General features: G+C 35.6%; 3 protein-coding genes across 3 annotated transcripts; 1 reads left to right on the forward strand and 2 right to left on the reverse strand.

Annotated features, from left to right (window-relative positions):
- Nucleotides 1-5: 5 nt before the first annotated feature.
- On the reverse strand, nucleotides 6-598 carry LOC118748362 (putative GPI-anchor transamidase; the record flags this gene model as incomplete). Its single annotated transcript, XM_036482735.1, has 2 exons — nucleotides 474-598; nucleotides 6-407 (listed from the first exon to the last, which is right to left on the reverse strand). Coding segments are annotated over exons 1-2 (477 nt in total), but the record flags the coding sequence as incomplete, so codon positions are not given.
- A 2125-nt stretch (nucleotides 599-2723) lies between these two features.
- On the reverse strand, nucleotides 2724-3646 carry LOC118748235. Its single transcript, XM_036482609.1, has 3 exons — nucleotides 3381-3646; nucleotides 3194-3317; nucleotides 2724-3049 (listed from the first exon to the last, which is right to left on the reverse strand). Exons 1-3 carry the CDS (start codon nucleotides 3481-3483, stop codon nucleotides 2839-2841), a joined length of 438 nt encoding a protein of 145 aa, XP_036338502.1. The 5' UTR covers nucleotides 3484-3646; the 3' UTR covers nucleotides 2724-2838.
- A 7203-nt stretch (nucleotides 3647-10849) lies between these two features.
- Nucleotides 10850-11805, forward strand: LOC118748236. The gene is made up of 3 exons (XM_036482611.1): nucleotides 10850-10978; nucleotides 11042-11165; nucleotides 11466-11805. Exons 1-3 carry the CDS (start codon nucleotides 10855-10857, stop codon nucleotides 11671-11673), a joined length of 456 nt encoding a protein of 151 aa, XP_036338504.1. The 5' UTR covers nucleotides 10850-10854; the 3' UTR covers nucleotides 11674-11805.
- The last annotated feature ends 421 nt before the right edge of the window (nucleotides 11806-12226 follow it).

The raw sequence follows: 12226 nt of genomic DNA on the forward strand, positions 1-12226 counted from the left end.
TAAATGAGCACATTACTGCCAGCATCGGTTAGCAATTTTTTCGAACGAGCTGTACCATTTTGTGTCCGACCTGTCAGCAGCCGCACGAAATTTTCCACAGTCACTTCATAGCCGCGATAATCTACTTCCACATCATCACCATAAACATTAATATGCTGCTTGGCATTATTATAGACCTGTCCGGGGCGAGGATTTCGCGGATTACAAGCCATATCATCAGCCAGCATGAGTATAATCTGTGAATCAGGTATGCCTAGCCGCTTCACTGAACGATAGATGCTCAACACATTGGCCACATGGCGATAGTTGAACCAAAACCGCGAGGCATCCACAAGCACAGCCCAGTTGTTGGTGTGCGTTGAACGTTGCACAGATTCTACATACTTCTCGGGTAGCTGGTTGTTGGTCTGCCGGTCGTAGAACGTGTTTATTAGTATGGAATTGTGATGCAGTGCATCGCGTTATACACTTACCTCCTGGCTAGCGATTTGTGTTAATAAACAACAAATAGAGCAAGCAAGTAGCAGTGCCTGTTTCAATTTAATCATTTTAAACACAACTATGCTGAAGAAATAAACAAACTTTAATTTTTTTGACAGCACAACCACAGCTGATTTTCGAACAGCTGTTTGTTTTTCGCCCGTCAACCGCAAGCAAATTGGAACTGAAACAAAAGCAACCCTGCACATTAACACAGAGTGAGATCGAGCACTGAGTGCAGAAAACGCAGGGTGTACTGATGACTAGTTTCAGTGTCATTCCGTTATTTCGAAAAATTTTATGATGCATTTCCGAACGTTGTTTTTTGCAGTTTGCTTTTAATAAGGATTTAAATTTTTCAAATTATTTCGAATTTCGAGTACGCAGTTTTATTTAATTTAAATTTCAGTATCATATAACAAAGCATCTGATCAACTTTTATTACAGCACATCAGATCACATCGCATCTCATCAAATTGCATCATATCAGCGAATTTGTAAGAAAGTCCCAAGAATATATGAAAAAAAAATTTTTTTGCAAATTTTGATATGCCTAAATAACATATATTTAAAGATTTATGGCCGTAGGCTAACGATAACCCGTGCTGACTTTTAGTTCAAATTTTAGTTAATAACTTCTATTAAGGCTACCAAATCGTCCATGAAAACTTTGGAAATGCGAAAAATTCGATACGTTTCCTATATTTGAACGCATTTCTAGTAAATCTGAATCCTTAAATTTTGAGTAGGACAGTTGGATTTCTCCCAAAGACATCGAAAAAATTAATTAGTGGAAAAAGTAAAGTGGTATTGTAAGGGTGCAAAACGATATACTTTTAGAATAATTTCTGTATGTCCTGGAAATTTGTGGATCATTTTTTAATTGGTCTGACAAGGCGCATGATGAACATTAAATGACTAAATTCAACTTTTATAACAAATTCTTTTCCCTCTTTTAACAAAAAATTCCTTTCATAATATTAAATAAACATACTTAAGTGTTTTAGCGTTTGACATATCCTCTCGGGTTAATTAAGCAACAAATGTGGTAGTATTAATATAAAAATTTTAAAAATGTCCTTTGAAAACTTTTTCCTTTAATGTCCTTAAAGTAGAAAATCCTGACTGCCTGTTAAAAAACCAAAAAACGCAGATTGAGTAAATATTATGTCCTAATACATTAGGGATTATAGTAATACCTTCTTATATAGAAGTAAAATGAGTAAATTAACAAAACACGCTGCAAGTCGGCCCGGGTTGCCGTGGTTCGAATTGCATAAAATCTTATTCACTTTATCCACGTAACTTAACGCATTATCACAACGAAATAAATCGTGCTTGCTAAGAATTCTAAAATGTATCAACTGTCATCACATCACAACACATCTCATGAAAACATCGCGTAGTCACAATCAAATCCTTCATGTCAAATCAAAGTTAAACCGCACATTTGCTGCAAGACTGTAATAATCCAAAAAATCAAGAAAAACGGCTCAAATGTTTAAAGTGGTCTTATAAATCATACGAATTTTCAATTCATAATATCAAATGACATGTACGGATATCGCATCACATCATATTAAAATTCAATCACATCATATCACAAAACATCACATCAACTCTTACTACAGCACATCAGATCACATCACCCTCACCAAAATGCATCATAATCAGCGAATTTGTTAGAAAGTTCTTACATAAGTATTCTGTTCATATTATCAAAAGTAATAATTGATACTTTATACGGTGTTCGCATGAGGCGATTTTACATGCATTTTTTTGTTGAATGCAACAATCGCCTGGTGTGAACGGCCTTTCAACTAATCGCTTCTATTGAAGTTGGGGTGCAGCCAACTTTTGACTCAACTAATCGCCTCTAAAATTGCTGGGAAAATCGCCTCATGCGAACACCGTACCATGTCACACCAAAATCATAGGTAGATTTATCATATCACACGTAGCGCATGATATTTAATGATCGCATGAAATTCAATTATCTTATCACATATTGCCACATCACATAACTTCACTTCGTGTCATATGAACTCAAATCACGTCATCTATAACCGCATATTTAGCATACCTTAGAAATCATTTCTAACTCTTTGCGAGACATCACATCTAAAGTGACAATTGAAAGCATATCATATAAAATTACACTTACTAATTACTCACCACAATGGTTTTCGCCTTCGCTTGGTAGGTACATAAATATAAATAATAAACATGAGCAACTTTTTTAACACATACATTTGTACCTCATATATATTTACTTAAATTTAAGTTATTATGTTAGTTTAGTCTGTTTTAGTTTTAAACATTCATAGAAGGAAAAAAAAAATTGAAATTGTTTCCACTTTACTGCTTTTCCACTCCCGCTACAGCTTGAGTTGCAGCATGCTTCAGATTCGGCGAAAACATTTCCCAAATATGTTGCTGATACCTCTGCGTCTCATTATTCAAACCACCCACACAATTCAAATAGCGCGCACAACATCCCGGAAAGGCTGCTTGCTCATCAACATAATCGCCCCATTCGCAGCCATCTGGAGCACCAGTAGAGCCACAACTAAAAGTCAATTTTTAAAGAGAGATTATTATCAGATTCTATATACATATGTAAATACGAAAATATTTCATCAAACAAAAAACTGCATTAACATACACTTCTTTAAATATTTCACGCCCTCAAAAAAATCTCCTCAACACTCACCCAGTGATCGTTGCATCGCCTGCTTCATTGTGGCAGTCTATTTCCGCACAGCTATCTGGTGACTTCACCTTCTCACCGGGCGCAATGATCAGCGTTTCGGTGATGGTACATTTACCTGGATTCGCTGTGCATCAACAAAATATTCAATTAAACGTTAATTATCAAAGAAAACAGTATCTACGCTCACCGTCATTGTGATAGTTGCCTACTGCCTGCCATGACGCCACCTGCCCAACGCCAAGGCAGAGTAACGTTGCCAACAGCGGCAACACTAGCAAGCGCCAACACATTTAGGTGTGTATAGTGCGCCTCCACTGAGGCACAGAAAGTGACTAAACTTGGCCAAAAAACGAGTATGCCTTAAAAAGCCAAATGCGGTTGCTCTCAGTCGAATTTATTGAATTGATTTGCGGCAATAAATGAGCGTTAGTGGTTTTGTAGAGTTGCCAAGGCAATGGAAATAAGACCTCGGAAATGCCTTTTTAATAAATATATTAAATGGTTTTTACAAATTGCATTATATAGTCTATATTATTTATTTACGTGAGAATAAAAGCTCGCTCTAATCGTCCCTGGACTGCATAAACACAATTAAGTTTGTGGGACAGGTATTTAATAATACTAAATAATACTTCTTAAAAATGCGTCCAAACTCCTTCATCGCAAAAAAACATAATAGCCATCAACCATAAGCTTTGAGTCCAAGTCAACAGCCACATTTTTCACCACCCAGACAAAGGAAATAAGCTTCGACCTCAACGCGGAAGTCGATTGAATCAAAATGGCGACTGGGATCCATCCAAAGATAGTGGCTGTCAAGTGCGATGGGATTCCTTGCTTATCCGCGTACACTCCAGCGGTATTCAAAGGATCGAAAAAGGTTCTCGAATCGCTCACCGCCACACCGCGTAAGAGGAAAGCTCAGTCACCCAGAAGAAGAAATAGACCCACACCTTTACGATCCGCTAAGTGACGAGACGGCACTGTGATACTGTCATCCTTGGCCGGCCGCGATCCATTAACATGACCTTGCTTTAACCTCCACGCGTGACAGATCCACCTTAGCAAAAGTTAGATCCAGCTGATGCAGGCGATTCAATTCTTAAGGAGCCAGGCTAGACGCTGATATAGCTGACACTTGTTCAGCATTCGAGAATCGTCCGCAGTGCTTTCTGAGCTTACGGTTGGAGGAGTCAAGTATGTAAATAAGACACTCAACTATTTCGGTAGAAAAATGCTATAACAACAACAAACGCTACAAAAATTCTCCTCCCGCTGGAAAGATCCATTACTTTGACAGAAGACTTGATTATAGATCTTGGGTAAAATAATAATAATAATAGATTGGCGTTAACACATAGGTTAATGTTTTGCCGAGCTCTCCTCTAATACAGTTTTACCCCGACTCCGAATGGCGATTGTATTTTTATGAGAAGCTACTTCTAATGGCAAAGATACATAGAGCATGCTGGCCAAAATCCCTCATGACTTTCAATGAATTAATTGTTCTTTAATGAGAGAAAAGGAGCTAATGATCAATGAGAACAGGTATATGAACCAAAGCGTTTGTTTTGTCAATGTTGTTTTGGCTCAAACCGTGCCATTTTATCCCTATTTTATTTCAAATGCCACTTAATTTTTCAATTCGGCACAGAGTGCCAAAATGGCATTTTTGAAAAATAAGAACTTTTTAAATAAATTTTTGTGGAAACCTTTTCGTGTACTTCTTTTTTCAACTGAAGTGTTCTAATTTCTAAAGGGTATTCAACTGGCCTATCTTTTTTTATCATTGCACTTTTATTTTGAACCAAATTTTGTTCCTATTTTATTCCTAAGTAGGAAGGATTAAAAAGAATTACACCTTTTCTGACACTTTTATTTTCCTATTTGGCACATTTTGGCACTTTTTTATCCTCAATATGGCACCTCATAGCTAGGGATAGTTGGCAGCCCTGGTGAGGGGTTAGCATCACAGAAGGTACATGTACGCTAGGAATGTTAATCCCGGCATCCCGGGCTTTCGGCCTTTTTAGGTCCCAAAAATCCCGGGATTCTTGGCAAATAATCCCAGTATTCTCGGGATTTGTAATTTGCACTGATGGTAATAACTTTTCTTGACCAGCATTGGCTATATTTCTTTTTTATACACGAGCGCACTTGTGCACAAGGGTATTATAACTTTGTTCACATAACGGTTGTTTGTAACAGGCGAAAGGAATCGAGATAGATATAGCCAAATGTATACATAAATGATCAGAATGAAAAGAGAAATCGATTAAGCGGTGAATGTCTGTCCGTCTAAGATATCTTAACGAAACTTGGTACGTGCACTTCTTTCGGGCGTAGGACGGATGGTATTGAAAATGAGCAAAATTGGACAATAACCACGCCTACCTCCCATATAACGGTAATTCTCAGAAATACGAAAACTGCAATATTATAGTAACTAAATACTGAAGATTATTCACTCAAAATTGATATTTAAAATTATTTTTAGAAGAAAAATAAGAATATTATAAATTTTTGGAAAATGGACGTAGCCACGCCCACTTATGGTTACATGTGTACATCTTGGTAACTGCTGCACCAATTTCTTCCAAACTTGGCACAGTTGTTGGCCTAGGTACAGCATACCAAATGGACAATAACCACGCCAAGAAATACGTTTATGATAAAATTTTGGAAAATGGGCGTGGCACCGCCCACTTATCTCGGTAGCCCCTCTACCAATTTGTACCATACTCGGTATGGTTATTGTGCTTGCCACATAAAAGCAAAACGTTGAAAATTGTTCAAATCGAACTGAAATTATGGCCGCTTTTCATATAACGGTAAATTTCAGAAAGGCTTGAAACTTCAATATTTCGAAATTTAAGGACGCTAATTTCGGAAAGGTGAAAAACATATATTTAATACTTGCGCCGGGTATTTAATGTTCTGCTCCGCCCGAACTTAGACTTTCTTACTTGTTTATTTAATAATTAATATTTTGTTATAAATGTCTAGCTCACTATATATATAACACCGTGCGATAGTAAATTTTACACACAAATATCAATGTATTCGCGAAACCATGGGCCAAATATATGTAGTAAAATTGCGGATTTAGTTTTTCACCCTGACGTCAGTAATTCAAAAATTATTTAAAGAATTCAGTGAACTGTGCTTAGAGAAGAAGTATGGGTATCAAACTAAAGAGGAAATCCTGTAGAATTTAAACAGATTAAAGTTTTTGGTGCGGAGGGACTGGTAATTATTGAAAATGTCCTTTTAAAATTTTATCCTTGAAATTTCGCAATATATGTTTTTGAAAAACTTATATGTTTTGAAAGACTTATGTAACCTCAATAACATCCCCGAATTTCATCCTTCTAACTTTATCAGCTTAAAAAATTACCTATTCGTCCTTGTGAATCCAACAAATTTTATTTTTTTTAATTCTAGAGAAGTTTCCTCTTGCATTTGGTACCCATATTTTTATTCTACATTGCATTGAATTTTTTAAATAACAAAGTCCTTCAAAATAAATCCTGCAGTCAGAGAGAAAAAATAAAAACGCTACTTTAAATAAAAAAGTAGGTTTCAAACCGATTTATTTATTATTTATTTTATGGTAGGACAGCTTCTTAAACAATATAGAAGCAATTCTTTCGATTTAAGTTGTTGGAAAGTAATGAATGTCTAAATCCCGGGACTAATACCGGGATTGTGATAACGACATCCCGAAAATACCGGTATCGGAAAAAGATGAAAAATTAACATCCCTAATGTATGCATATGCATGTACATATGAATGTATGCAAATGATTGGTATGCATATGTATACATACATGCATACATTAAAATGCAAAGGGATTTCCCGAATAGAACTATGTAAATATTTACTTATAAGCTTATATTTTATAGTATTTCTCCATAAATATCATCTCTTGCAGTCACGAGCGGTATAAAAATACATATTTCATTCCTCTAAATTGTTAAAAGCTTTATGGAGCCAATGAAAATATCTGGTAACAGATGCCCAAAGTACACTTGGTGTATATAGGAGGCATTTCTACACGATCTTTAGTCGTCTATGGCGCAGGGCGAGAGCAGCAAAAATGCCATATAAAACAAAAGCAAATGACACTAGAACCAAAGGAATCTAGCGGTGAAGAGCTGGTGGCCGAAGATTGGAATCTGTGGATAATCTACACTTACAAGATAAGCCTACTTAAAATTTTATGTATTGTTCTGCCGACGAAATTGGCGAATGAATATTTTTTTTATATGGTACTGGCTTTAGGAGTTTTCGAGTGAACTATACGTCGGAAGATCTATCGCTCGGTTCGTATAGGTGATGGATTTCGAAGAACTGCAAAAGATTTTTAATAACATAGATATATATGTATTTAGTAAAATTCTTAAAAATAACAACAACGATTGCGTTGGTTTTAACATGTCGTATGTATGGAGGAGGATGACTCTACCGATAATAAGAACCATAGCTCTCTATGGCACAGAACTCGACATAGTTTGAAGTGAGATATTTGAGCATAGAGCAGGCAGCCAATCGATAAAAAAAAATTGTGCCAGAGAAAATTGTGGAAAAGCAAAAGTGGTAGATATCATCTCGGAATATGGAATCAAAAGCAACTTCAAAATTTCCCTCCATAACTATTTCTCTTCTAGTGGATGAACCATATAAATATTTAAGTTTTTATCTAGTCCATAATTATTAGTTTGTACATATTATTTACTGAGATCTAATAGCATATTTTGTTTTATTTCCTGCATTAATATTAATATTACCACTAAATCTGTTTAGTTACATATATTGCTGTTGTACTTCAAAAGACTAAGTCTTCTTGTACTAATTTTAAATAAATAATAAAAGATGAACGAATGGAATCCGTCAGGCTAAGGAATAAAGCAAGCTGTGATAATGCATATATCAAGAAATACTCGCAGCTGCGCCTTATAATTTGCTACACAGACGGTTCAAAAACGCCCGAGGAAATCGGAACGGTAATCTCAGCTGACATTTGTGGACTCCCAAGTATATTCCTAGCATAGGCGGGTAGTCTCCAAGCCCTTCTTTGCAGTACGATCACACACCATCAGACAGAAGCTTAGGAGAGAAAAGAGAACAACTAGAGAACAGCGCTGGAATCAAATCATTGAGCTGCGACAGACATTGAAGCTATTGGGAGAATACAATAGGAAAATATATAACAAGCTTATTAACCTGTCAAAGAACAAATTAGCTACATACATGCACTTTTGATCTTGTCCAACAATTTATAACGTTTCTGAGACAATGCAGCTGAAACTCATGAGCACACACAAGACATGAAGACGAGAGAAGTACCTCGTGACACTAAGTCCGCAGCCAAATCACATACACTCTATGCAGCCAAATAACTCATTGGATTCCTTAAGGCAGTTAAGACTGAGCGAGGTGTTGTAAGGAGTAGGAGGGCTCCTGGTCGGAGTGCATACCTCAATAAATATCTATGATGAAGCTTTCATAAAAGTGATTCTAATTTTAAATACTTACGATTTCAAGGATGCACTCGGCTTCTTTCTGTTTTCACCCTAACAGGGCAATTCTGGCTAAGATAGTAAAAAGTCTTTCGTACTTAGGACAAATGAAAAATTGATGGCAAGATACATAGTCCGAAAAACTTTTTATATTCTAGTACCAAAGCTTTAGAAAAAAAGCTCTATCATAATTATTAGATTTTATTGGCTTAAAAAGAAAATATGTATGTATTTGCATATTTTTTAATTTCATTAAATTTATATAAACGTATTTAATTTTTTTATATTTTTTTTTTAATATTTTTTTTTTTTTCCGTTATAATTTCCTTTTTGGTTTTAAATTTTATACTTTAAAGGGCTGTTTCCAGCTCTTAAGAAAACCGAGAAATTCATTTAAAATGACGGACAAGAAATGGAAAGAAATTTTCTTTTATCAAAAGTTCTTAAAGCAGTTTGCAGCTCTCAAGAAAAAAAATGTTTGTATATTTATTTCTTCAAAAAAAAATTACAGTAAGAGTTTTTCGAGCAACAGAAATAATGAAAAATATTTGTTATGATCTTATTTAATTTTTTTAATATGTAATTTTACTTATTTTTTAATATAATTTTCTTTAATTTATTTTATACTTATTTAAAAGTAAAAAGCGTTTTTTAATTTCAGTTAATTTTAAAGTATATACTATTTTCTTCTTTTTATTTTTAATCCTCTAATTTAATTGCAAAAAGGCGAACAGTATAACGCTAATACCTCCTCGTTAGAAGATCTTTCAGTTAGTCAGAAGAGTGCTTTCAAGATGGCACAATTGAAAAACGTTTTACGAAAGACTTTTGACTTTAGAAAGACTGTGGTGAGATGAAAGATAGTTGCCAGAATTGCCTTTTTAATCGTAATGTCAATCTGTAACGTCTGCTGGTACTTTTTCTCTACCAACTACATATTTGTAGTTATTTATGGTCATTTTTTTAAGTTTTTTTTTTTTAAATTCTGTATTCGAGTAGTAAATATTTTGATTAAAATTAAAATCTAATTGATCGTGTGCATCGGTAAACCCTTTATTTTTCTTTTTAAATTAATTATTCATTTCAATAAAATCAAAAGTTGTACTCTGCCAACAAATATTTCGCTTTGTAATAGAAATACATACATATGTATGTACTTTACGGTGGCCCTTAAATATAGGAAGCAAATTTTTACATCATATTTCCTAAGCCTCAACCCCTACGTCAATGCTACTATAGTTGAAGATATCACATATATATTTTGCTCCTGATTGGAGTCGTTTAAGGCGTGTCGCAGAGGCATCAAAGGCCAGAAGCCTCTATGGAAACTCAAAAAATTAAAAATATTTTTTTTCCATTTAACACCCAAAATCGATATAACTAAAGTCGAAGATATCACATGGAAATTGTGGTCTCGATTGCGGTCGGTTAACAAGTTTACATAGGGTAATCTGAAGTTTGACCCCTGCGCGACATGCCTTAACCGACTCCAATCAGGACCAAAATTTATATGTGATATCTGCGACTATAGCAGGATCGACGTAGGGGTTGAGGCCTAGGAAATATGATGTAAAAATTTTATTCCTACATTTAAGAACCACCCTAATGTACATAAGTACACAAGTAAACAAATCAAAACAAAAAAGAACATAAATATTTTTTTCTAAACGACTATAAATAACATGCGCCCACATCCAACACGCTCAGATCGCTCTATTCTGCACACGAGAGCAAATGCGCTTAACGCGATCAGCATTCAGTCAGCTTGTTTAATATTCATTCCAAAGTCATATGCAATGTGCACTGCTCACCATCATGATTATTCAACAAGCTCGCCCACTGCAGTTTACAGCTGATGCTGACTCTTCAGTTCAATTTCTACTTTCGCTCAATAGTAGGTACTTTCAAACATATTTTTGACTTTCGCTGGATTTGCTCATCACACGAATCTATAGCAAGATCTTAAAGGCGTACACACAGCTCCAAATAAACATATGTACATACATACATACAAAAACATATGTATGTAAATGCAGGCGCTTTGCCTTTTTAAATAGGCGACAACTTTGTGTGCCAATTTAGTTGCTACGTTCACTTGGAAAATAACGCATCACACGAAAGGTAGATTTTTTCTAATAATGCAGCTGCATTTCGAGAAATTTTGGTTATTGACAGCGCTGCTCTATCTTAGCGGCATCGGTTTGGGCAATCGTCTAATGCTGGCGGATGCTTGGGTAGCGCGTGGCAATTATCATAATGATGGTGGGTAGTTGGAAATATTTGTGTTTCTATATAATTTTGAATTCTTTTTCACTTTACCGCCAGCGCATCCCGGCAAGTGTGCCATCACCGAAACATTGATCATCTCGCCTGGCGAGTCTGTGAAATCTCCAACTCAATGCGCTCAGATTCATTGCGGCAATGCAGAGGGAGATGCGCGTATTGTTGGGTGAGTTTATTATATTTCGATTTTTATTTTTTCGAGTGAAGCACGGCAATATTGTTAAAAGTGTTGATTCTTTAAATTAAACTACGTTTACCGGTACTTTAAACATACAACAACTTGGACCATAGGAAAAATCGGGACACTTATACGTCCTGAATCTTAAAAAATATTCAGCGGGACAATTTTCTCAAAATCGGTACAGTCCCGCCAAAATCGGTACGAATGGTACCGTGTATATAGATAATATCTTTTTGTATTTTATGTTTCATTCATTCATATTGCTAAATTTTCTTACATTTACAGTTGCGGCTCAGTTGGTGCGCCAGATGGCTGTAAGTGGGGCGATTATGTTGACAAAAATGCACCCTTCCAGCAATGTTGTGCTCGGCATCTGATCTGCGATGGTGGTTTGAACAATGAGACGCAGCGTCTTCAAGAGCATATTTGGGGAATGTTCGCTCCGAAACTGAAGAATGTAGGAATTCAGGGTGCCGCAGAAACGAAGGAGTAAATAGAGATGGAATTTTCGGAGTCAGGAGGACACCCATGGTAAAATCTAGAGAACTAAAAAAAACATGTGTTAAGTTCGTTTAGTTCTTAGTTTTTGTTATGAAAATTGTGATAATATTTTGTTGTTTTTGGTGCTAAAATATAGTCTGCATATAACAGAATTCTATATTAATATTAGAAAAAATTATTTGTAATAAAATATGGTTGCTTTTTGTTTAATACTAGAAGAGATATCGAACTCAAGTTGGCAATGCTTGGGTTTCTCTTAATTTGCGACTATGTAGGTACAATAAGAAGCCATCAGCTCTCTGGATGTATGTTTATTCATTAGGGAGGTCCATAAATACAAAGGAAAATTAACTCTTTTGATTTTTCCTGCTGCTACCCCCAGAACTGAAGAATATCAAATATAAGGAGCGCGGTGTCCATTCGAACGACATGACCAAGCCAGCGGATCCGCTGTATTTCAATTCGCTGCACTAAGTCCATGTCGTTGTAAAGCTCATACAGCTCATCATTCCATCGTCTGCAGTACTCACTGTCGCCAACGCGTA

Source organism: Rhagoletis pomonella, unplaced genomic scaffold (assembly GCF_013731165.1).
Source record: "Rhagoletis pomonella isolate Grant_MI unplaced genomic scaffold, Rhpom_1.0 Rhpom_scaffold_00013, whole genome shotgun sequence".
Lineage (NCBI taxonomy): Eukaryota > Metazoa > Arthropoda > Insecta > Diptera > Tephritidae > Rhagoletis > Rhagoletis pomonella.

Bases quoted from the DNA above. Each gene is read 5' to 3' on its own strand.
- LOC118748235 (XM_036482609.1), bottom strand. From the start codon at position 3,483: ATGTGTTGGCGCTTGCTAGTGTTGCCGCTGTTGGCAACGTTACTCTGC. The intron at 3,318-3,380 runs GTGAGCGTAGAT...GTTGATGCACAG, and splicing joins AGGCAACTATCACAATGACG to CGAATCCAGGTAAATGTACC. The intron at 3,050-3,193 runs GTGAGTGTTGAG...ATTGACTTTTAG, and splicing joins GGCGATGCAACGATCACTGG to TTGTGGCTCTACTGGTGCTC.
- LOC118748236 (XM_036482611.1), top strand. From the start codon at position 10,855: ATGCAGCTGCATTTCGAGAAATTTTGGTTATTGACAGCGCTGCTCTAT. The intron at 10,979-11,041 runs GTGGGTAGTTGG...CTTTACCGCCAG, and splicing joins TGGCAATTATCATAATGATG to CGCATCCCGGCAAGTGTGCC. The intron at 11,166-11,465 runs GTGAGTTTATTA...TTACATTTACAG, and splicing joins GGAGATGCGCGTATTGTTGG to TTGCGGCTCAGTTGGTGCGC.